This window comes from Arvicanthis niloticus, chromosome 4 (assembly GCF_011762505.2).
Source record: "Arvicanthis niloticus isolate mArvNil1 chromosome 4, mArvNil1.pat.X, whole genome shotgun sequence".
Classification (NCBI taxonomy): Eukaryota; Metazoa; Chordata; class Mammalia; order Rodentia; family Muridae; genus Arvicanthis; species Arvicanthis niloticus.
The window spans coordinates 43,236,141-43,262,182 of record NC_047661.1 but is presented as its reverse complement, the minus strand read 5'-3'; the positions used below and the strand labels follow the sequence as shown (position 1 = coordinate 43,262,182).

General features: G+C 36.8%; 1 protein-coding gene across 28 annotated transcripts in view; it reads right to left on the bottom strand.

The window, feature by feature from the left end:
* Positions 1-15,354: 15,354 nt before the first annotated feature.
* Mbnl1 (muscleblind like splicing regulator 1) overlaps positions 15,355-26,042 on the bottom strand; it is a 165,136-nt gene continuing 154,448 nt past the window's right edge. For 17 of the 28 annotated variants that reach the window (XM_076932463.1, XM_076932443.1, XM_076932462.1 and 14 more), the window contains 4 exons: positions 24,079-24,114; positions 23,301-23,395; positions 20,330-20,404; positions 15,355-18,741 (listed from right to left, as the gene is read on the bottom strand). In XM_076932463.1, the coding sequence (XP_076788578.1) occupies positions 20,348-20,404; positions 23,301-23,395; positions 24,079-24,114 (188 nt within the window). In that variant the 3' untranslated portion in view covers positions 15,355-18,741; positions 20,330-20,347. The remainder of the gene's footprint in view (positions 18,742-20,329; positions 20,405-23,300; positions 23,396-24,078; positions 24,115-26,042) is intronic. The other 11 variants (XM_076932450.1, XM_076932454.1, XM_076932456.1 and 8 more) reach the window with 3 other exon arrangements.

Here is a 26,042-nt window from a genome sequence, read left to right as displayed (position 1 = left end):
CATAAAAATACTAAACTGAAAGTCATAATATATATTCAAAGGATCTGGTACAGACTCATGCAGGCCCTGTGCTTGCTGCTTCAGTCTCTGTGAGCACATATGAATTCTGCTCAGTTGACTTAGAGGTTCTTGTTCTCCTGTTCTCTTCTGTCCCCTCTGATTCCCACACTCCTTCCACATCCTTTTTTCATAAGGTTCCCTGAACTCTGAGGGGAGGGATTCGATGGAGACCTATTTAGAACTATGTACTGATCTCTCTCTCTCTCTCTCTCTCTCTCTCTCTCTCTCTCTCTCTCTGTAAATAATGTTTCTCAGTGGGTCTCTGTAGTTGTTTCCATCTGACGCAGATGATGGCTGTGATTAGTATAGCAGAATGTCATTAGGGGTCCTTTTAATGTCACTTTTAAAGTCCAATTTTAACCCATGTCTCTGTGCCATCTAGTATTTTGTTCTCAGTCACCCAAGCTGTGCTAGGTTTGCATCTCATGGAGGTTGGCCTTAAGTCAAATCAGCTATTGCTAGGTTACCCCATTGTTCTACCATCTTTTGCAGCAAGACAGAGTATAGGTCAAAGGTTTTGTAACTGAATTTGTGTTTACATTTCCCTATTGGTAGGCTGTAGAATACCTCCTCACACCAAGGACACTAGAACATAGGAGTGAAGGCTCTATGCTGGCACCAGCTCTACCTCTCCATATTCAAAGAGTTGTGTAGATGTTGTCTTCAGCAATGCGACCTTTCTGTCCATTTGCAGAAAGCAACCTATTTATGATTTTGGCAACAGAATAGGTTGTTTGGGGATTTCCATGGGACAGCTTGGCCAATAATTAAACCAAATGTAACCTAGTCCCTGTACTAGAAGCTTTGTTTGGTGGCCAGAGACAGCCAGTTGGGACTCGGTCTACCATTTTATTTGGATACTTCAGTAGCATTACTGTCATCTATTTAGGGAGTTTCTATTACACTAAATTTTCATCCATTCCTTAAGTGCCCCTTAATTCTGTCTCTCCCCACATTCCTTCCTTTAATTTCATCATCATTCTTCCTCCCCATTTGATCATTCCCAACCCCCATCCACAGTCCACCCAAAGATCTATTCTATTTCATACCCCAGGGACATCCATGTGCCCCACCCTTTACTCCCTTCCTCAGTACATGCCCTTTCTAGAACCACAGATCCTAGGGTGGCTATCATTTTAGTTAATGGCTAATATCCACATATAACCAAATACATATATACCATACTTATCCTCTGGGGTTGAGTTACCTCTTTCAAGATGATTTTTTCTACTTTCCTCCATTTGCCTGCAAATTCCACAATGTGTATAAATGTACCAACTCCTCTTTATCCATTCATCTGTTAAAGGCCATCTAAGTTGTTCCCAGTTTTTGGGTACTATGAATAGAGCAGCGAGGAAGAGTTGCTATATGATCTAGTGAACCTGCCTGTTACTGATTGCCTTTTTCTGCCTGCATCTGGGATTTGGGATAGTTATATGTCTAGGTGCTGATTTCTGGTTTTCATCTTTGCTGGGTAGGTGTTTCTGTTTCCTCTGGATTTTAGATGGCTCTGTGATTCCTAGTAGGACATTTTCTATGGCCAATAGCAGTTCTGGGTAAAATGCATTTCTGAGTATTGGGAGCTGATGTTTAGGATTAAAAATAGGCTATGGTTGTGAAGAGTTCAACAGAAGGGAGTAGAGTGTTTAACAAGGGTCTGCTTATTTAGTCTCCTTGGAATGGCGTTAGACAATGAAGAGAGGATGGTCACCCCTCAAAGTCTCTTACAGCACTTAGGGATGAGACCCAGGTACAGGTTGCTGTGGATTGCTCCGTTGCTATGTTCCATGGGAATTCCTGCTGGGCCTGAAGACTGAGATAGTGGAGTGAGTTGGGGGAAGGAAAGATGGTGAAGAAGATTTTGTGATACGTTGTAGATGGGCTCAGAGGAGAAATCAAGACTGCAGCAGGTTTCCTGCTACAGAGCTAGAGATGAGTTTGGAGGTGTTGGGACTAGAAAACCAAAAGATGTGAAGATCTGCAATCCACCTACCTGTTGCTGGGCAGGAGTGGCACTGGGGTTAACAGGATGTGCCTACTGGAGTTGACGACTGGGTTAAAGCAAAGGGTGGGAAGAGGCCATTTAGGAGGGAAGTGACTGGAATGCTCAGGGGATACAGGGAGCTCAAAAGGAAGGCTGTTACAGGACTGTGGGTAAAACTGAGGGATTAGATCTGAAGGATCAGAGGATGAATGTATTTTCTTAAACACTTACTTTTATTAACTGAGCGAATGAATGTTATATGTGTGCTTGTTTGTATGCATGTGTATTCATGAGTGCACATACATGTGCAGACCAGAGGTTGAAGTTATTACCTCATTATGTTCTTATTACCCCCTTCCTACTGCACTTTCTTCTTGAAGAAGCCCCTCTTAATTTCATATCTTTTTTTTGATGCACCAAGTTATTGTTGCCTGTATGAGAATGAGTGAGAGTTGCTTATTGGAATGTGAGTAACTTTTTCAATGGCTGTGCCATTGAAGAAAATCACAACCTCTGGCCCAACGCTAGTCAATGGCTCATAGTTCCCCAGTGATGGGCAGGACCACATGGATCTTTTTCTCCTATATAATCAAATGGCAAGAGGCCTAATCTTCTGAAGCTCTTGTGCAGGTAACACATGGTTACAGTGATTTTGTGAGTGAAATGGTTGTGTTATGTCTAGAAAATTCTATTTCACAGTCCTCCTTCCCAACCTCTGGCATTTAGACTCTTTCTTCCCATTCATAATTCAGTAAAGTTCTCCAAGCTTTGAAAAGGGGTAAAATAGATGGTTTCCTTAGGGACAGACACTTGGTTGTCATTTATTCTCTATGCTTCTACCAACTGTCAGTCTTCAGATTAATTACCACCCACTGCAAGAAGCATCATCTCTATTGAAGACTGAAAGGAGCATTAATTTATAGGAATAAAAATGAATATTTATAAGGCTGTTTAATAACATGTTCATTCAGCAGAACAACAGTAACAGGCTCTACCCTAGGGCCCATGACCTTCTGAACCATGGCTCTTCAGCAGATTCACAGAAATAGGCATGATGTTCTTTCTATGTAATGGACTTCAGATTTATTCAGAAATTGGTCACCCATAAAATAATCATACCATTTTTGCATCTATATATATATATCGGTATGGATATATCTATATATATATATATATCGGTATGGATATATCTATATATATATATCGGTATGGATATATCTATATATATATATTGGTATGGATATATCTATATATATATATATCGGTATGGATATATCTATATATATATATATCGGTATGGAGTCATTTTGGTAGCTCCTTGGGTCCACATGTGGGTGGGGGCTACTGCTGATGTTTCTCCCCTGAGCTATTGTCTGGCTCTTTCTGGCAGAGTGAAAGTTAGCCAGAAAAGAAAAACTTCTGCCTCAGATGCAGCTCAGTTTCTCAATGTCCTCCCCTCCAAGTATGTAACATCTTAAACAATATGTTCTTAAGCTCTAGTTTTGGTGGGCATCCAAAGGCATTGACACTACTAGCCTACCTATAATGTCTGCGAACCCTCTGGGGATTGACGACCAATCCTACACTTGGAACTAAAATTTTCATCTAATAACCCTAACCTTGTGGCAGATGCAATATCACTTTGTGCACGGTGCCCCCATTCAACTTAGTTTTTAAAAATAATTTTTGTAAACTTATGACATAAATTTCTGCGTGACTTTTACATATATCCTTGGCGTTAGTTAACCCTCCTTTCTTCTCTCCTATCCTATAACTCCATCAGCAGTTAAATAGTTAATTCAGCATTGTCCTCCCTCGCTTTCATACCTGTGTGTTTTGCTATCCTTTCCTGAGGCCTCTATTTTAACTTCTCTTTTTAATGGTGCCTTTCTACCTTCCTGGCCTTCACAAGCACTCCAGTGTAAACATGAGGCTGTTAGGATCCTAAACTAAGATTCATAAATGAACAAGAATATGTGGTATTTGTCTATCCTAACCCAAGTTGCCTCCCTCAGTATAATTTTCTCAAATTCCCTCTCTTTTCCTGTGAATTATATAACTTCAGTGTTCTTTATGAATGAATAAAATTTTACTGTGTTTGCCTTAATTTTGTTATCAATTTGTTGGCTGTTAGACATTTAATCTGACTATTTTGGGTAGAACAAAAATGAACACAGGTGGGCAAAAACATCTCTGTAGTAGGATAAAGAATCTTTTGGATATATTCCCAGGAGTTGTATACTTGTGTTAAATGGCAAAACTATTTTACATTTTTAAAGAAACATTCACAGCGAATTACACAGTGCCTGCACAAATTTGCATTAACAATGACCAAGTTTTTTCCTTCCCCTACATAGTTACTAATATTGTTGTCTTTTTTTTTTTTTTTTTTTTGTAGCCATTCTGATTGTGGGAGAGAGACAGAATTTCAAAGCAGCTTTAATTCACATTTCCCCTGGCGCTAAACATGTTGAGCACTTTAAAGCATTTATTAGCTATTTATGCTTCTTCATTTGAGAACACTGCTCAGTTCCATAGCCCAGCTTTTAAATCTGAGTTATTTCTTTTCTTAGTATTTAGTTTTCTGAGTTTTTTATATTGTCAGTAGTAAACCTCTGTTAGATGTTTAATTGCCAAGGACTGTCTCCAGTTCTATAGCTGTCCTTCACAAGTTTGTTTTGCTAATAGAACATTTTAATTTCACAAGCTCCCATCTGTCAGTTGTTGGTCTTATGCCCTGAGCAACCACAGCCAGTTCAGAACGTCCTTACCCACCCATGACCATATCTTGATGAGTTCTCCCTACATTTTCTTCTAGTAGGTTCAGAGTTTCAGATCTCACACTTGGTCTTTGATCCATTTGGAGGATAAGAGATAAAGTTCTAGCTCCATTTGTCTACATGTAGATATCAATTTTCTCCTTCTCATTTGTTGATGCTGCTGCCATTTCTTCAATGAATTTTTTGTTTTTTTACATCTTTGTAAAAAGCAGGTGACAACTGTTGCTCAGATTTATATCTAGGTTCTTTTTCTACTCATTGTTCTTCATGTCTGTTTTCTTGCTCTTACCATGCTGTTTTTATTACCATGCTTTCTAGAGTGTGGAAATATGGTCAAAAGAATGACTCCTTGGGGAACTGTGAGAGAGGTTACAGAAAATAAGACAGAGGACCTTTTACCTCAAGTGCATTTTGTTCCCTGGATTGTTCTTTATTTTGTGCACCTGTGACAAATATTTGCATTCAATTTAAGATATGTTTATTCTTGTTGGATGTTGAAACATAGTTATAGAATCCACTCTAGTGAGAGGATGCTGCGTGTGTTCTCACTGTACCTTGAATCTGGATATGGCCTTCTGCTGTGCTTTTGGGCCTTTCCAGATGTAATCTAGAGTATGTGCCAGACAATTGTGTTTAAATTAGTTGTCCTGAGAAAGTTCTGGGAAAGGACTCTTCTGTAAATATTTGGTGTGTGCTTACTGAGATTTATTTACGTGTTTTTCTGATCATGTTTTCTGACCGTGTTGCTGTAAACTCAAAACAACCTTCCTTAGATCATGGCTTTCTTTCTTACATATGTGCACAAAAAGTACACTGAAACTGAAATAAAATTGTCTACAGCATTAGATTGTAGTTTGCCTCATTCTTTCAGGTCCTCAGATCCCTACAAACATGTATGTGCACAGGTAGTTGAAAGTTAACACTCGAGTTGAAATTAAGATCGAAAATAGTGATGATGCTGGCAGTATTCTTTTTGCTCAGAATTTTAAGATTGTTTTCCATATCTCTGTAAAGGGCAACACTAGAATTTTGATATTAATTTCACTAAATTTATAAATCACTTTCAAATATTAATTTATTTCTATGTTTGAGTGTTTAGACTGTATGTATGTATGTATGTATGTATGTATGTATGTATGTATGTACGCCATAGGTATTTCTGGTTTCTGTGGAGTCAGAAAAGGGATTAGATCTCCTAGAAAAAAGATTAGAAATGGTTGTGAGCTACCATGTGGGTACTGAGAATGAAACCTTGGTTCTCTGCAAGAGCAAGTGTTCTTAACTGCTTAGCCATCTCTTTAAACACCTAAAAAACAGTTTAGATAAGATACCTTATGATCTTAGTCCTGCCAATCCACCAGCATTAATGAGCCTTTTCATTTTTCTAGTATCTTCTTCAGTATTTTTCTTCCATGTGTTCATTGCAGAGGTCTTTCATTTCCTTGGTTTGGTTAATCCCAAGATGTTTTCCAAGGCCACTGTCAATGAGATTGTCTCCTTGATTTCTCTCTCAGTGTGTTTGTCACAGGTGTATTGAAGGTTCAATTTGTGTATGTTAAGTTTGGATCCTAGTGTTTTGCTAAAAGTATTTGTGAACTGTATGAATTGTCAGCTCTGCGAGTATTCTGATGCGGTCTTTAAGATCCTTTGTGTATAGAATCACTCATAAGCAGAAATACTTTGACTCCTTTTTTCGAATTTGAATCCATTTTCTCTTGTTTATTGTTTTAGCTAAGACTTTGTGCTATCTTAAACCTGAGTAGAAAAAATGAATAGTATTATCTACCTCCTGATATATGTGAGAATCCAAGTTTTTCTCCACATTTTAAAACACAAGCCATGGGTGTGTCATATTTAACTTTTATTACAAAGAAATGTGCTCCCTCCATCCTTCATGTCTGCAGGGATTTGATTATGTCAGGATGTTCGATTTTGTCAAATATTGTTTCTGTGTATATTACAATGTTCTTTTGACTTCTGACCTTGAAACCATTTATGTGATAAATTATATTTACTGACAGGTTAAACAATCCCTACATCCCGGAAACGGCAACTTGATAACGGTAACTTTTTTTTTGTTTCATTACTTTTAATTTGCAAGCAGTTTGTTTATTACTATTGCATCTATGTTCATCAGTGAGACTGAGTTACAATTTTCTTTTATTGTTGTGACTTTGTTTTGGTTTCAGGAAAATAATGGCTTTGTGGAAAAAAAAAAGAAATTTTGAAAATGATCCTTCTCTATTTTGTAGAATAATTTGACAAGAATTGGTGTTAATCATTTTTTGTACCTCTGGTAGTGTTTGCAATGGGTCCATGTGGACTTGGGTTGTTTTTAGTCAGGAGGTTTCTGCTTTAAAATTACTGGCTTAACTTTATTGTATGTGATAAATCAGTTTGGATTGTTTATCTCATTTTTCTAAAGGTAACAGTGAAGTACTAAAGAGATCCACTACTATTGTGCAAGAGTTAATATGTAGCTTCATAACTAGAAATATCTGTTTTATGAATTGTGCCTGCCTACATTAGATGTGTATGTGTTTTGAAGTGTAATGTGCTCTTGATGGATTGGTCCCTTGATAACAATTAAATGATATTTGGTTTAGTTTGAAGTCTATTTTATCTGATATTAGAGTAGTGATACTTTCTTCTCTTTTTCCATTTGCTTAGAGTCCATCCTTTCTCTCGAAGATATTTATTGTCTCTTCTATGGTGATGCATGCGTTTGAAGGCAGGGGAAAAGGATCCTGTTTTCTAATCCAATCTGCAAGTCTGAGTCTTGATAGAAGAATTGAGACTACTGAGTGCTATTAGTGAAAGGTGTATTGATTACTGTCCTTTGGCTGATTTTGTGGTCTTTTGTGTTTTGTAGTCCTTTTTGAACATTTGAATTCACATGATCTCAATTTTCCCTGTAGCCTCTTAGATGTGCTTATCTTACTTTTCAACCTAAAGTGTTCCTTGTAGCAACTTTTTTAGGCCCGTGGCTTGGCCACCATAAAATTTTTATGCTTTTAAAAACAGTTATTTAGATTTTTCTCCTTAAATGATGATAATTATGTTGGTTATATTAATCTGGGTTGGCAGTGTGATCATTTCATAACCCTATATACATATTTCCAAGACTTCTGTCTTTTTTCTGTTGAAAAATCAACTGCTATTATAAAGGCCTTGTCTTTTTATGATGTTTGGTTCTTCTTTCTTACAGCATATTTTTTTTTTCTCTGAATATTCAGTGTTTTAACTATCGTATGACATGTGAAGCTGCTTTTCTGGTCATGTCTTTTTGGTAGTTTGTGTGCTTTTTATATGTAGATCAATCTCTTTTCCTAAGCCATGGAATATTTTTTTCTATAAAATCACTGAAAATAATTTCTATGCCTTTTGCAATAAATTATTTCCCATTTATAATCCCATACTTTGTCTTTTCATGATATCCCAAAGATCTTGCATGTTCTGTTTATACATTTTTCATTTCATATTTTCTCATCTGTTGATTTTAAGAGACTGAGTTTTATATAGCCCAGGCTCTCCTTAAACTCACTCTATAGCTGAGAATTACCTAGATTGTCTGATGCTCTTGCCTTCACCCCCTCAGTGCTGACTCACAGGACACCCATTTTTTCTTAGGTGCTGGTGATGCAATACAGAGTTTCATATATACTAGGCAGGCACTCTGTTAACTGAGCCACATCTTGTATGTACTTGTTGAAACACTGTGTATGTGAGATAAACACACACACACACACACACACACACATACACACACACACACACACACACACATATATACTTTGTATATATTGTCACTAAATGACCTGATTCCTCATCCTTGTCTTCAGGCTCTGACAACTTTGTCCTCTACCATGGTCCATTCCCTTGGTAAGGCTTTCTGATGAGTGTTTTGACTAGCTGATTTCTCATTTCCATTCTATTTAACCTTATTTAACTTTCTCTTTCCTTCAGCACTTCTCCTTGTTAAATTCTATTTCTATATTGTTAATTCATTCAGCTGCTTTTATTCTCTTGGGATTCATTAAGTTCATTCATGTCTTCCCTGACATCTTTCAACACACTTATAATTGTTCTCTTGATTTGTATCTCTAGAGGTTCATTTAAAATTCTCTCATAGGGAGTTGCTGTGCAATTTGTAACTTTTGGAGAAGATATGTGGTTTTGTTTAGTTTTCCTGTGAGGCATTTACCCATCTGAGGTTATCTGGAATTAGATCATTGGCTAAATTATTTTTCTTTTGTTTTTAAATTCAGATCTTCTTTCTCCTTTTAGTGGAGTTATTTAAAATTATAGAGATACTAGGTAGGTATAGTATAGTATGATTGGGATGATTTTTTTTTATACTGATGTTCAGAACACCAGGCTATATTCCAGACCTCCATAAGAATTGAGGGATATATGGAACATCCATGAAACAGAGTAATGGTTTAATACAACTTAGCAACTCCTCAAGTAACAGTTGTTTTGGGGCAAAAGAACACTGATAGTACTGTGAGCATCAGTTTATTCTTTATTGTTGGTTTGAGCTTAGAAAATAAAGAAAAGGAAACAAGAAAACACCTTGGGATGACTGAATATTATGTTGCTAAGTAGGAAGTCAAGGAGGTGATGTGCATAGAAATGGGAAGTGTAGAGGCAAGAGCAACATAATAGGCTGTGTGACATTTGGGTTAATGTAAACTGTGGGGGGCGTGGGGAGGAGTAAAATACACTCAGATAAAGCAGACAAGTTTAATCTTTTAAGAGGTCGGAACAATAGAATTCCTGTTCATGAGAGAGGCTATATGATTTAAAAGTGGTGAAAGGCTAAGAAGGAAGAGAAAGGGTGAGAAGGCTCAGGAACCCTGCTACACAGAACTTGAATAAACTATACATAAGGAATAGCCACAGAAGGCAAAGAACAATAAAGGCTTGATGGACATTGGCTTTGGACATGATTCTTGGTGCACTCTTTGACCTCATGGGGTGGTTGGTGGTGGTAGTGTTGGTTTTAGTCTTAATGCCTTCCCTGACCTCAGAGGGTGAATGAAATTTAAGTCCCGTCTTACCAACCTTCTAAACCACAGACTGTGGCCAGTGGTAGTGTTCTATGTCTTTCAACATTCCCTGAATATTTGAGTTCTGGGGATCCAGATTCCAGTTGTAATGTTTGTATGCCAAACATATCATCCCCTGAGCTATCTCCCCAGTTCAGGATTTTGATTTTCATTGATGAATTCCAGAATGACTAATTACAAAGAGTTGCAATGTACCAAGAGACAGAATGCTTTATTTGTGCTTTGTATGATTTTATTTTTTTATGGTACTGTGGATTGACCCAAAGATTTTGTTCATGTTAGCAAGTGACTCTATGGCTTTTGAATTTACATGGCTCAAATGATATAACTTACAATCAGGATCAATATTTAAACAAAGTTTAAGTTAAATAAATTTGAGTTGATTTGTGTATATTTCTCTTCTTAAATTTTAAAGACATTCCGTTGGTGAATGAAAGTACCAGGTTCTTTATGATGTACTGTGTCTAGGTTTACAAATGGTATTGGAGTGTGGACAAGGTTAAACTTTGTGCACTTTGGCCCTAGGCATGAGTTATCAGCTGTTTTAACATTCTGTCTGACAAACAATAAAGCATTAATGTCTCTATGAAGGCGGTCTTTTTGGTTGATTTCATTTGAAGAAAATGTGTGTACTTTCTTAAATCAGCCAGTGAGATCAGAGGCAAAGTCCCTTCATTTCTCTGGTCCCTAATTTTCTATTTTTCTACCATGTTTCATCAGAAGTGAGGGGAATGTTCCTGCATTCTGTGGCACTTAATATTATTGACAGGAAGATGAGTCAGCATTCAACAGCAAAGTTGGCACACAGCATGTGATGTCATAGTCAATTCTGTCCATTTTATTTCATTTAAGCCTCTGCTCAGTGTCACCTCTGAGAGTACTAGCTCTTGTGTACCCAGTTATCATACTTACCTGCTAGCAAATATGCCCAAGCTATTTTGCATAGTTGACTTTTTGTTAAAATTATTGTCAGTAGATATAGCTAATCCTGTTGATTGAAGGTATCTTTTTGAGAAGGGAAAGGAAGAAGGGCAAAGAGATATGCATAAATAATTTAATGTACTAAATTACACTAGAAATTTAAATTAGTTCATATTCATAAACAAGGGATAATAGTAACAAGGAAACCTATCACAAACATAGGTAATTTAGACCACTGGCTAAGAAGGGCTTTTGTTTTTGGTCACTAAATCAACAAAATTTTCTGATTTAGTACAGCATTTTGGGTCCCTTCTTACTAGTAAGCCATGTTTTATAATTTATTTTAAGAAAATCAAAATGTAAAGAACTGACTCATTTAAGTGGGACAATGTTCTAAGGGAAAAAAAGAAGATGAATTCAAAGTAAAAAAGTGAAAGAATAACAAAAGATTTAAACAAATCAAGGCATACAAAAATTTCATTTTAAAACTTGGTTACTACAAAGAAAATAAATGGCCAAATTTGAAAACTTGTAAAATTAAGGTCTCATAATCTTACCTTAAAGTTGCTCTTTTGTGTTGATGAGTAATTAGACAAATGCTTCATGAATAAGAAATGTTCTAAAATTCCTAATTACAGAAGAGAACACTATTCCTGCTTTTGTCTTTAACAAAAATGCTATAATTAGCAGGAGGAGATAGCTCTGGGGTAGGACTGCAGAGAACAATAATGTGCTGGCGGTCTGAAAAGTTGAGCAGAAAGCACTGTGAAGATGTTTTCTTCATAAAAAATATTAAAATATTTTTAGGCAATGCCTGTTTAAATTGTTTTCACTATAAAATGTGCACATTAAAATATCAGCTCCCTGCTATACTAGTATCTCTTTTCCCTTCTGAACCATGTCGCTGGTGTGTAGTCTCAAATTCACTCATCTCAGTTTGAGCGTTGAGACAACAAGGGTGCACAATAGTGATTTTATTGTGTGTAGGCATTAATATTTGGATTTTTTTATGAATGAGAAGTTACTAAGGATGCTGATATTCCACTGAGGGTAGTTGTTACTCAATCTTATTCAAGTTACCATGTAGTAAAGTCAAAAAGACTGAGCCTGGTGTTGGAGATAGGAAAACAGGATTATCATGTAGTCAGAGAGAATATAGTCTATTTACCTTGCATTAGTCATATAAGATTCTTACCATCTGCCCTAAGATCTAAGAATATATCACAGGGCATACACATATCTTCAGGTATATATATTTTTAAACTAAGTATTTTCTAATTTAAACGTGTATAATAAACTTACAACAAAGTATGTAGGACGTGGGGTTTAATATCAGGAGTACCTAAGAACACCTGCATAGTATTTACAAGTCCCTGGGTTCAATCTGAGCACACACAGACATGCATATATTTAAAGAGTATTAGTGCCACTTAGATGGTACTATATATATAAAATAAACTTAACAGGCCAATTTACACAGTGATACATTTATTGTTTGATCTTGGCTATATGTCAAAAATTTCAAGGATAAAATAGTAATGCCTCCATGTTTCTGAGTGTTTGCTTCAATGCAACAGGGTGAGGTCAGGTCTGTAGTCAAATCCAGCTAGAATAAAAATTATGCATTCAAAGATAATTAGAAAAAATTACCTTAGTAGTGTTTTTTAAAAATACTCATTGAAAGGGAAGTACAACTAGTGATCTGCTGTGGGCGGTGCTAATGACAGTCAGATACTGTTTCAGACTACACATGGCACTGCAGATGGAGGCAGAGGATGTATACCTGGCTCTAGCAAAAACCCAATGGTGACCCCAGAAGTAGAATGGAAAGGTAAAGATCAAGTGGGGCAGGGGTTTGCAAAACAGACATAATAAAATTACTTGTTAACGTTTTTCATTACTTGCTCTATGCTAGGCACCCATTAAAGCACTTTAGATGTTATCCTAGGAATTGTTTCCATTTACCAGTTAAAGCAGGTGTCTGGGGAAGCAAGTATCTGTGCTTTAAAGACCCTGAGAATGATTCCAAACTGCAGAAAAATCTGAAAACTACTAAACTCTCCTACAATGTTCATTCCTTGCTCCTAAATTCCTAAACTGGAAACTGTCACAGAAAATCAAAGGAACTTATCTCAGTCAAAACCTTAAAGCACCAAGAAATAAATTCAGATGTTCCTGTTCCGAGCCCCTCATTTTAACCACTGTAGTGTGTCTTTAGTTTGTAGCCAAAGGAAGTTGTCAGTGCAAAACTTAGCAGCAAACCTCTGTGGTTTCAGTTCTTATCAATCTTTGTGGAACAGCCTCACTGGCTCATTCCCATCATTCCATTCACAGGAAGTTTGACAGCAAGTCCTGCGATAAGAGCTGCTGGGCATCAGCCCACACTGGGACATGGCCTTTTTGGTGTCTCAGACACAGGCACTGTGATAACTGCTAGCCACCACCTGGGAACTTCGGGGTGGGGCCCTGGGCAAACATGTCCTAGAAATAGACACCTACACTGCTTCTGGCACTAAAGTCCATTCTGGGACCAGTGTCAGAGGCTGGCTGAGGATGGTAATGACACTGGGACCACAATAAAGTCATTTCAATGTGGCATTGTCACACAGTCAGATTGAATTTAAAGCAAGCTTTATGATATTTAACATCTTTAGTTCATTTCACAAAGGTAACTTGCTGGAATTTGAACATTTAAAATGAATATATCCTAAGGTTTCAAAAGTTTATAAATTCTTAAGCATCATTATAAGACAGCTATGTCCCCAGACATATAGTGGACCACCTCAATTGCTAAAGTGATTGCTCCTGAGACACTTCAGTGAATGGAGTTATAGAAAAAATAACTGTGTTTTGCTGTCCAGGCTCATTTTAACCTGTGCAGAGGCCTAGCTGTATGAAGGAAGCTAATGTTCCAGTGTCTCAGAAAGGTTATGCACAATCATACACTGCTGAGCTGCAGGTCCATTCCAAAGCATAAACTAAACCCCTTGGAATGGGTGATGAAGTAATGGGTATAGCAAATGAGTTTGTTTTTTCCTGTGTGTGTAAGAGTTGGTACATAGTAGAGGGTCCCACCCTATGAGCTGAGGACTTCTGTAGAAATAACTCATTCTGAAGGATGTGTTTAGAAAGAAAACCATTACATTCAATATTTTCAAGGTGCATTTAATTGTTGTTGCAATAGAGTACTGTGGCAGAAATTTCCCTGTCCAATCTATTTGCACCAGGAGGCCTGTGATTGGACAGGGAAAAGGGAAGCAGAGCTAAGGGTGGCAGAGAAGATGTGGAAAGAGATGCAGGGAAGAGAGAAAAGCTGTGGAAAATGGCAATGGACGTGGACCCGTGTGGCTCTGAGTAGCATAGGTAGATATAAAATCTAAGGTTAGGATAATTGGTATATCTTGTCTAAATTGTGTGGACATCTTAGGATTTGAGTATTTGCTGTATAAATCTGTTTGGTTAACTATAAGAATCAAGAGTTTTTATTGTACCGGGTTAATGGGCATTGTAATATCTAACCTCGAAGATGGTGGTTATTGCTTGGGGCTAGCCTAGCACTGTGGAGGTGGCGGGGTTGGCCCAGGGGCCAGGGCAAGAGCCATAGAGACCAAGGGTGGCAGCAGACAGAGGCAGCAGGCAACCTCTTTGGAGCCCCAGCCGGTGCCACTGAGACTGCCTGCTGGTGATGAACATGGCAGCTAAGCCAGGAGCAAGCTGGATGCCTCTTTTCTAATACCTCCCACTACAGAGTACAACTTCATGTGGAATAGTGTTCATGTTACAATGGATGTTTGTGGTAGTATTTTCATCAATTAAAAGTTTTTGAAATTCAAAGGAATCAACTTTCGAGTGAGAAGTCTGCAGCCTTTGACAAATACTAAGAGCCAGAGTGAACACGGAAGAGAACTAAATGAAGAACCACACAATTTCTTTATATTAGAGCTTTGTTCTTCACAGCTATCAGGTATCACCTGCTGTTAAGACTTCAAATTATAGTTCATTCAAACACAATCAGTCCCATGATCACACACATACACACAAACACACACACACACTGGAGAGTTATGCAGGGTGTGGCTTAGCCAGATGTATAACCTCTGTGTCCCGTTGAATTGAGTGCAATCATTTATCTGATGGGATGATCTTTTAGACTAATGCTTAGAGCTAGCCAACTAGTTCTGTCAAGCAAACTACAGTTCTTTAAAAATGCAGAATTGGAAGATTGTGGTTTTTTTTCTTTTACACACAGATACACACACACACACACACACACACACACACTTCTCATATACCACTTAAAGTGCTGGAGCATTAGTGGAACAGAGAGCTGAGCTTTTTCAGAAAGCACTGGTCAAATATCAGTTATATAGTCATGTAGTTTCTCAGCAGCCAGAGATGATTGTTCAGAAAGTATTAACTGCCTTTGTTGCAATCCTTTAAAACCAGAAACTTTATACATGACTGTGTTCCTAAAGATGTACAAAATGATGTGAAATGTAGAGAAATAATTTACCACTCAATCTCACGTACACAAGTATACTTAAGAAAGAGAAGTTTTATTAGGGCAATTTCGCTTTATTTTTCCATACAGCAAAGTCAACTACTGCAGTAATAATAAAGTAAGCATAAAACAAATTGCAGCCCTAGACAAAATACATAATTTTAAGCAACTACAAGCAGAAAGTAAGTTGTGATTACATAATAGTAAAACCAAGCACATTGTCCTTTCAGCAGATGAAGGTGGGTGGGTTGCTGGTAAGTGCAACATCAGTAGCCAGCTGCAGTGACAGCTGGGCAACCAAGTCATTAGACAAGTGGCCATTGTCACATTTTGCTCTTTTGAGTGCTTCTGAGTTGAAAATTAAAACTGTGGAATTTGAACTTCTTTTGTTTTTTTTTGTTTTTTTTTTGTTTCACCTGCGGAAAGAACAAGATCTACAGCAATTAAAAAACAATCACAGAACAACTACTGGTGCGCTGTTTGGTTTGCCTCTTTACGGTTGAAATTTCGTGAAAGTCAATAGTTGTTTTGAAGATTTCATTTTGTGAATATTAAACCACTGAAATTGGTAGATATCGATCTGAATAATATATGTCCTTAAGCATAGTTCTTCCTCTCTTTTTGTTGAAGTTTTAAACATGCAGTAGTTTTGAAAACAATGTAAGGAATATCTGATCCATGATTTCATCTTAGTGGCTGAATTATCTGCTATTTTTTTGGTAATGATCTTCAGGCAGATTTGGCCCAATGGAGTTTTGTCAGTCATGAGATCTCAGAAGGATGGCAAATCTTTCCAGCTGAAAAATCCTGGCAAACTACAAGCTGTTCACATAAAGCAAAGCAACGTGTTTGAAGGGTATGGAGTGCTAACTCTGTGCCACTTTTGCAAGCAATTTTGCTCAGTCTGTCATTTCATTAGCCTTAACAAAACTCCTTGTAATTATAGACGTTTTTATTCAAAATAAGATCTTGCTATTATACAGGTTTCTCTCTTTTGACTATATACAGAAGTGCAAAAAGTCAACCTTCTCTCTAGACTTTCCAACACGCTAAACTGCAGCATCATCAACCCTCAAGAGTTTGCACACACGCTAAAATTCTCATTACGTAAACTTTGAGTATTTGGATTATCAACAAAAAGTCCCTTGTTCTATTTATTGATTATGCAGCTTATTTATAACAAGGCCTGATATTCAGGGATTTCAAAAATATTAAACAATACTTTAACATTTGAAATGGATACAGTAGAAAATAAATTTTATTCTAATATCTAGGATCTAGATCTTCTCATAATAACTAATTACAAACAAAATAAATCATCAAAATATTACTCAATTGTCTGCCAGGATTGTTGCCATAGCAACAACTTAACTTCTTACTTAGCAATGATTATATATTTATAAGATATCCATATAAAAGATCTTTGTTCTTTTAATGAAAACTAGACAAGAACAATGACTGACATTCTTACACTGTAATATTAAATCAGTAAAATATAAATCATTTAGTTAACAATAATACGGATATTCATATGACACTACATGTAATTTAAAACTGAGTATGTTATGAAGAAAAAAACTACTTTAATTTTTTTGTATTTTGAAAAATTCATTGGTAAAATCTAATAAAACAATAATCTAAAAACTGAAATGGTATTCAACTGTTAATAGAAAATGAAAATCTAATAAATGTAAATGTAGGAAATGAAAAACTACATTTTAACAAGAAAAATAAGTAATATTCTATAATGTAACTAACTACAATAACATGTGAAGTCACCATTACTCTCTTAACACGATTGAAATTACATTGGTATGGGTTCCAACCCGTAATGTAATAATCTAAGGCTTTAATAGATGTACAGTACAATCAGTAAAATCAACACATCAGTCTTATATTAGAAAGCATCTCTCTCAAGCATAAAAACTTGCAGTAAACTTGGAAGTATGGAAAGTTCTATAACAGAACTCTCACTTCTCCCATTCCACACTAGAACTGCCAGTGACCTGGCCCCTACTCAGCGATTTTTAGAACTGCTGAACAGAGCAAAAATATCCTTTACTAGCTGCAACATCCAAACCACAAAAAAAGGGGAATTCCTTTGGATGAATCCATTCTTAAAAACTGAATGCACATCTATTTTTAAAATTTTTTTAAAAGGCTTTCTAAGGCTATAAGCAGTTAATCAGAACAAAAGAATCACATATAAAATTCACCCATGTACTTAACCCACCCAATTACTAGGTTAATTAAACATTTCCCATTTTCATATTTTGGTTTATCATGCATCTGATGACAGTGCTGTTCTCTTTGTTTAGAGTCACTATTTTGAATGTGACTGTGATGAAGCATTTAAGCAAACGTGAACCCATTTCTGCAAAGCATTTATAGTCTTTTGACTTTTGACAGAGGCTATAAATAGAAGCAAAATAATTTCCTCAAACATTTTTTGTTATTGTGTCTCAGAAATGGCATATCCCTTTTGAATACCATGTTATATAGTAGAGTATGCATAAATATTACACTACAATGCATTAAAATAATTTTATATATCTATTATATATATCTCCAGTATGTGAAAGGTTATCTGTATTGAGTTTGTGTTGTGCTGTCTATTGTTACTGTAAAGTTAAATTGGCCATTTCTGAGACAGCTTTGGTTTCAAAAACAAAAAAGAAAAGAATGGTGCCCTTTGATTGATTAGTACTAGCAAATAAGCAACAAAATGTGGCTCCAAAACAATAACACTGAAGAAATAATACTCTAATTTGATGTACAGTCTATGGCACTTCATGAGAATCCTTAACAACATGGTACTTAAAGCCATGATGTGCTTTAAAATATACACAGTTGTGGTTTTGCTTGGCACATTCATCTCTGTCAGATCCCTCCCTCACCATGTCTTACAATCTATTACAGTAAAAATATTACTCTTAAACAAAAATGACTGTGCATGCGCGCTCTCAGCTCTAATGGCAATTTTAAATACAAGGTGCACCTTTGTTACTTGTAAACCTTGAAAGAAATAAACTTATTTTTAAAAAATTATATCTTGGTCTACAGACGTACCAATACATAATAGAATCATGGTTACACCATAGTCTGTCTTTTCAAGATGGCATGAATATATAGGAAACTAATTATGTATGCATATTTTAATGCATAACTCTGTGCTACAAAAGAAAGACAATGTTGTTTTAGATAGGAATATCACCTCAGCACAAATACCAATTGAATGTACAAAGTGTGTAGGCAACAGTGTGCAGCAGGTTCCCATTTTGTCTTTTCTTCTGGTTAACATGCAATATGTGGATGTCTTGTGGCTGAGGGTTTTTGTGTGTGTTGCTTGACGATATATACAATATGGCTAATGACGTCGTCCTTACTCTAATCAAGCACACTGTCCTTTCCTCTTTGTATGATCTAGAATAGGAAAAGACAGTCCTTGTTAAAACATATAATTACTTAAAGCATTTTTCAATACATAGCACTATACATATACCATATACACGCAGACACACACACACACACGCACACACACCTTGATTCATAGACAACACGCTGACAAAAAGTCCTTCTAAACTTATAACCAACAAAGTAGTGTGATTATTCCATACACTTGACCAACTAGGAAGAAACACTTTTTATCCTTGCCCTCGTTTTTTGAGACAGGGTCTTACTGTACACCCTGCCTTGCCTGGAGCCTGTTATGTAGACTAGACTGTCCTTGCTTTCACAGAAATCCATTCATTTTTGCTTCCCACATGCTGAGATTAAAGGTATGTACCATCATATCTGGTCAGAATTACTTTGAGAGAGTTTACAAAATGGACAAGCATTTACTTAAATACCTGTTAACTGCAACCTATCTTTGGTGGGGCTCCTCAGCCCTGGTTCATTTCTACCTTAAATGCCTCTCACTCTCTGGCCTCCTTTCTCTCTCCAGCTCTTGTTATGGGTTCTCGTCCCTTGTTCTTTACTACCACTGCAGACATGACCTGTGTTCTGTCCTTACTTCAAAGTCTCTTCTCTTACACAAGCCTTCCCTGTCCAAATGCCCTCCTTTATCACTACAAGAAGAGAAGCTCTCCAACCTCTGCCTCAAAGGAAGCTCATTCCAAGTTCTCCTATCAGTTCACAGTTGTGAGATCATTCACATCATACTAACACAGAGCAGTGCCAAACCTTACTTGCAAATGTGTCATCGTGCAAATGAAAGGATGCAACAAAGAACCATCATCCGCCCACTGACAGGACTGAGTTTTAAGTGGCTCTTTGTAAATGTAGAAACATAAGTACTTGTCATGCTTCTAGGTGCATGATCTAACTGAAGCCTGTATATGTTGAATAAATCTGTGCTCTATGGATGAGAAATAGCTTACTTGGCAGGTATTGAAAACAACGTTATGGAAAGCAAGCACAAGACCCTAAGCCCTTGTGAGGGACAGCAGCATCTTCTGAATCCTATTGTCATCAAGCTATCTTGAAGTACTAAGTATTCAATTGATAAATAACTGATTCAAGTTCCAATTGAAGACATGTATGGACCATTGTTCCCTACTGATCTTGTATACAGTCACACATGAGATGAGGTGGATATATATTCTCATATAGGAATGAGTGAAATAATAGTACAAATAAAATAACTGCCTATGAGCCAAAGCTAGTCCATTACCTACTTTGAAAACAAGCATTTTCTTCAGGAACAGCCACATCCACTTATCTATATATTCACTAACTGTTTTCACACTGATGTGGGAGAACTGCAGCAGAAACTGAATGTCCCATATAGCCCAAAATCCTGCTCTGTGGCTTTAAGGTATCTTTAAGGTAAATTCATTAAATTTGACTCACATCTTCTAATTACCTTTGCTGTATTTTATTTGTGTTCATATTTATCTGTAATATGAAATTAAAACTCAAAATATATTATCCTTTAATATTTTATATTTTGAATATTAGCATATTCCAACCACAAATATAGAGTGGTTATATTGCATAATAAACTTACTGTTTTGTGACGACAGCTCTACATCTGGGTAACATACTTGTGGCTAGTCAGATGTTCGGCAGATATTATGGGTATCTAGCAAATAAAAAATTGTTTAATGAATGATCCATGCAAGCAAGCCAACCACCAAGAGGTGAAAATATCTTAATATTAAACTTATAAAAAACAGTGAGATTCAGCTGTGAAGTGACAGCCCTCATCTGGTCAATATGACATTAAGTTAATGTAAATGCAAACGCCAGAGAAGCAACTCACTGCTTGTAATCTTCCTGTTAAAACTATTCTACAAATGTTACCAGTACTTAGGAAGTAAGAAAAATACAGCTATCAAAACTTCATGCAGAGCAGTTGTTAAAAGAAGCCCTTTTTGTTGGCCTACACACACGCGCGCACACACACACCCCATGGTTTCAAATTCTTAGTAATAATACTAAAATCAAGAGTAAAAAATGCCTTGTCTAATTTCATGAAAGCAAATTTCTAACATTTCATTCAGATCAAGGTGTTTAACTTTTGCCTCAAATTAAAAATACCAGGTGTGAATTTCAAAATAGTAATTAGAAAAATAACTTGGAAACGAGAATAGGCTTTCTCCTGAGCAGAGCTCAGCATTTCTACTACACACTTCACTGCATTTTAAATAGGCAAGTAGTCAAACAGCTGGAAAAAAACACAAAAAGAAACCAGTACAGTGGTTACTTTTTCTAATACACAAGAGCCAGGAAACTGAATTTGTGATGTGACTCTCCTTCAAGCTCCAATTAAAGACTGGTAAGTGGGAGAGATAGGCCCACAGCTTGAGTGTAGCAGAGGCCTGAGGATGTTGGGTCTAACAACACTGATTTGTTTCTGGTTGTGTGAACCTGAGGAAGCAACTGGTAAGTGTGTTTAAACTTATTCTGTACAATGACACTAAGTCCATCTCAGAAAGTCTCTTGGGGTAACAATGAACTCGCATCCCTGAAGGTTTTTGTTGTTGTTGTACTTAAATATCCTCGACTATCTCTATCTACAAAAAGCTATCCTTCACTATGTGCCTTTTAATTGTCGCTTCTTAGCTGACATTTTACACAGTTTTACAGCATTGGCAAATGGCACAAAAAATGTGCTCCAAACATAAGGAAGCTTCTCATACCATTGTTCCTGCTGCTGCAGGACAGGATGTTGCACCCAACAGTGTAGAAGCATCAAGGATGGGGCTGTCGAAACATACCAAGGACCTTCAACACCACTCAGTGCAGATGAAGGGCCAGCTATAAACTTCTGCATGCATGCAGGCTGCATTTTGTGACATGAGCTATTTCCAGCATTGCTAATGTACTATAGGCATATACATATGTATGTATATGTAGATATAATATATGTGTGTATATATATATATCTATTCCCTTTTCTTTGGTTGTAAAACCGTAATAGTATGAAGACCCAAGAATTATGCATGAAATGGTCACAGCACAATGCAAGAAGTAAAGTGTCCCTTACAACCCAAGTGGCCAAGGGCAAGTTGAATTTGCTTGGCTATAGTTGTGCTTACACCAGCAATTCTATAGTCACACATGAGCCTTTAGCATCGTTTATGTGTACCATTAATGGACTGCACCAAATCCATCTATACTTCTGCTAAACCAACTATCATGCCACATATGCACACACTCGTGTTCTTATAAATGAGTCTTATGTGTTTTCATAAATCCAAGGGTATTTTGATAGGTCTGAAAAACTAATTATTTTTTTTCAAAGACTTATTTAAGGCTTGTCTGAAACTTAAAATTAAATCTATTTGGAATTATACTCTCTGAAAGTTATTAATGATAATATTAATAGCTGAAAATTCATCAAAAGATATACTGAAAAACCGAGACAGTGTCTGTTCCTCATAGTAATAACAGTTGGTGTGTTTGTCCCAGGGGCACTACACTGAGTCCCTCTGACAGGCTTCTCTTTACTCTCAGTAGACTCTGTCTACCCTCAGTCAGTGGGCCATGTGCAACCTATTTTAGTGCCTTTCATTCTTCACCAACACTACTGAACCATGATATCTATCCTAACACACATATCTGCATAGTCAACTCCAGATTTACTTCTAAAATGAGAGCTTAATTAGTCCAGAGCTAGAAAATATTTTTGTTAAAGAAAATTTAGAAAATGCTGGTGGGAGTAATGGCATTTTTGAATTTAAATACCTTAAATGACCATTTTACTTTAAATAGTCCATTCTTGTCCATATCATTTAAATTTAAGTAGGTTCCATCTGCTTAAAAGAATTCTGCATGTTGCTTTCCTTCACACTTTAACTCAGCATAGGATAACTGTTATTTATCATACATGATTTCTTTTTCCTTCCTATATCTTCAACATTAATGAAGGTTAGCTGTAGAAATGAGAGCCCTTAATTTCAATTTTCATTTAAAACAGCAAGAATCATAGCTGAAAGATGCTGTATATAAAAGTAATCAATTTTAATAGGCAGTTTGCTTATCAAAAATTATATTGTAAAAATTTTTATAAAAAACAACTATTTACAAGAGTGGTCATTTGTGGCATAGAAATGCATTCATATAATTTTCTTTTCAATTAAGAATTTAGGAAAGAACTAAAAAAATGATATATCAGATGCTTTAATAATAACCTCATAATTGCTTTCATTTTGGTTGGCCAAAATACAAAATAGTTAAGAAAAATGAGAATTGCTTGTGTAAATATCAGTTTAGTAGCTTCAGAAACAGAGTTGTGAAAACTTTGAGAACTTATAAATGGCATAAAAGGAATCTGCTGCTTGTCCTAAGGAGAATGTGTAGGCCAACAAGAGGTATCTTTGAAAACCCATGCTCATGAAAGCACCCTCTACAGCTCTCCCATACACACGACTCCCACTGAGCATAATGGGAGAGCCATGTGCTAACATTAAAGCTGTTGGACTGGGCCCTATTAAGAGGTGGTTTTTAAGAAACAAAGCTGTAAATTAGCAAACCTGGTTGGCTGTGGCTGTTGCAGCGAAGGGAACACTTGTGGCAGATGTTGTTGCTGCGGACACAGTGGCTGGCGTAGCACCGTGCACCATGGGAACTTTCGGAGGGAAAATCATATAAGCAAACATACAGAAGAGTGTAGCAATATGGAAACCATGGCAACATGGAGGAGATCATTGGGCATGGTATTTATCATAGCAAGAAGCCATGTGACAGGACATCATCACCAGCGAGTGACATGCAATCACAGCGCAAAGCAGGACAACATTCCAAGGAGAGAAAGGAAGGGAGGGATGAAAGAGAAAAAAAAAGGGGGGGGGGAAAAGCTTGTTACCATTAAATCAAGAAAATTGACACAAACAGGCTTAATTTGCTAAGTTAAAAAACAAGAATTTTATATAGTGTTTATAGACATTAAAGTATAAATAAAATACAGGTATTTACTTTGTACAGTTAGCCATTTGAATAAAAGTTCTTTTTTATTATTCACTATTATGAAAATATACAATCATTACTTTTATGAGATAGACTTGTTTTTATATACCAGAACTCATAGTCCAATCAAAATCCACTAATAGTGACTAAAGGAAACTTGTGTGGAAAGAAAACATTTACATGGGACCATGTCAATTAAATAGAAAATGGCATTTAATTGACAAGTGTTAGTAAAAAGGAAATGGACTTGCCCAATAGATAAAAGTTAAACTTAGCAGTGGATTTTGAGGGGCTGTGAGATGCACCATAGGTTTAAGATAATCAAGAAACAAAGCTGGCACCTACCAACACTTGTAGCGGGTGTCATGCACAATATTGAGCCTGCCCATCATGCATTGCAACAGGAAGGTGGATTTGAAAAGGGAAAAGAATTAAAACATCCCATCACACGTGTAATTAGGAAATTCATTTGAACAAAGAAGAAAAATTGTTATTCTGGGAACAGTGGCATGTACATGTCAGCACGATCAAATCACACAGTAGCACAGTGGTCGGTTAGAACTAGTCCCGAGGGAGGAGTGAAAGCCAGTTCACTGTGTGCTGGTATACTTTGTTTCTCTTAACTGCTGCCTACAAATAGAGTACTTCCAAGAAAAGTTACACCTATTTAATTCTGTAGAAGAAATCCTGTAATGCTTTTGATTTAACCCAGCTGCTAGCTGTCTTACTGCTTAGCTACTTCTGAATCTGACACTTGAATGCATTAATGTTTTCTTTAGACTAAATACCGTGAATAATTAGAAATAATATTTACTATTAAAATGCTAAAAACTTCAGTGCACAACAACTGGACAATGCAGTGAACACAAACTCATTTTTAACTACTGGGCTTTGTTTCTCTGCTCACTGTAGCAGCAACCATTCAGACACAAACAAGGCTGTAACCATCCAGACAAAAACTTCATTTAGAGGCCTATGAAGCAATAAATAAATAGTATGCAAAAGTGAAAAAATTCATTTCTTTGGTTTAAAATTCAAATTCAGAAAATGTATTGTGGGGGGAGCATACTTTCTTAGGAATCTCAAACTAGTTTATCTGTTGGTATCTGGCAAAAGCGACTGATTTTCACTTCTAGACCCACAAGACTTCTGAGAGTAGCCAATGTTTACAAAAAAAATCAAAGGCAAGAATTTGCTAATTAGACTTCAATAAAAACCCTGAGTGGGAGATACTAAGGATGCACAGGTGTTATGTGGGGCATTAGTCCTGGTGGTCTGAATGTGGTAACTATGAACAAATGCCACATTCACAGCCCCTGTTGTTCTCTGGCACACAAATACTGAAAGCCTGCCTATTTTTACCAAGTACACGCCACACTCACATATGCAGAACCTGTTCTGTCTACAGGATTATTTTAGATTTCTAAGTTTTAAAATATAAAATTTCTATCTAAATCTTGGCACACCCTGTTTAAATACTAGCAGCATCTGTGATGAACATTTGTTAGAAAAATATCTGCCAACTGAGTCCTGTCAGAGGTGGTTTTGCACAACACACTGCCATTGAGAAACATAACTGAAATGCAGACCGCTCAAATGGCACTACAGTTACATCTGCAGCTCTTCTGTTATCGCTATCTGACTGTGGGCAGTGAGGCCAGATTACACTGAGTACTGGGTCCAGGGAAGTCAGCTAATATTCTATAGGGACGCAGTACGTAAAACACTTGAGTACATTTGTAATTTGCTACTACTACTGTATAAAGACTTGTGAAGGGCAACAGGAACAACAAAACAGAACAATAGCAGAGAATGTAATTTGAGACAACAGAGCAAGCACAACTTAATGCTGGGTCTAGATTTGGATAAGCACTACCATCCAGGGCAGGAGGACTGGGAGAGAATGGCAAAGGGAAATGAAGGAGCACAGCGTGCTGCTTATGGAACACTGAGGCCATGGAAATGTTTGAATTGAGTATGATGCTACGGTTTGCCTACTGTATTCCAGTCTCTCATGCACAACTGAGCCTGAGTGTGATGGAAGCGAGCTGACGTTTTTTTTTTCTAAACCCTTAACTTTTCCTGATTGAATTTTAGTTTAGGTTATCATCCTCATTATCACTGTAACCAATGCACACAGCTTCAGAAGGGAGTGGTAGCAAATACACACAAGGCAGCGATGACAGTCCTAGCTGGGGTGCAGTGACTCACAAGTATGGAAACAGTGCTGTAGGACCCTCTTACCAAAACCAAAAGCCATGTTTGAAATGACCTTAAGACTCATCTTTACTTCCAATAGGTTAATTTAC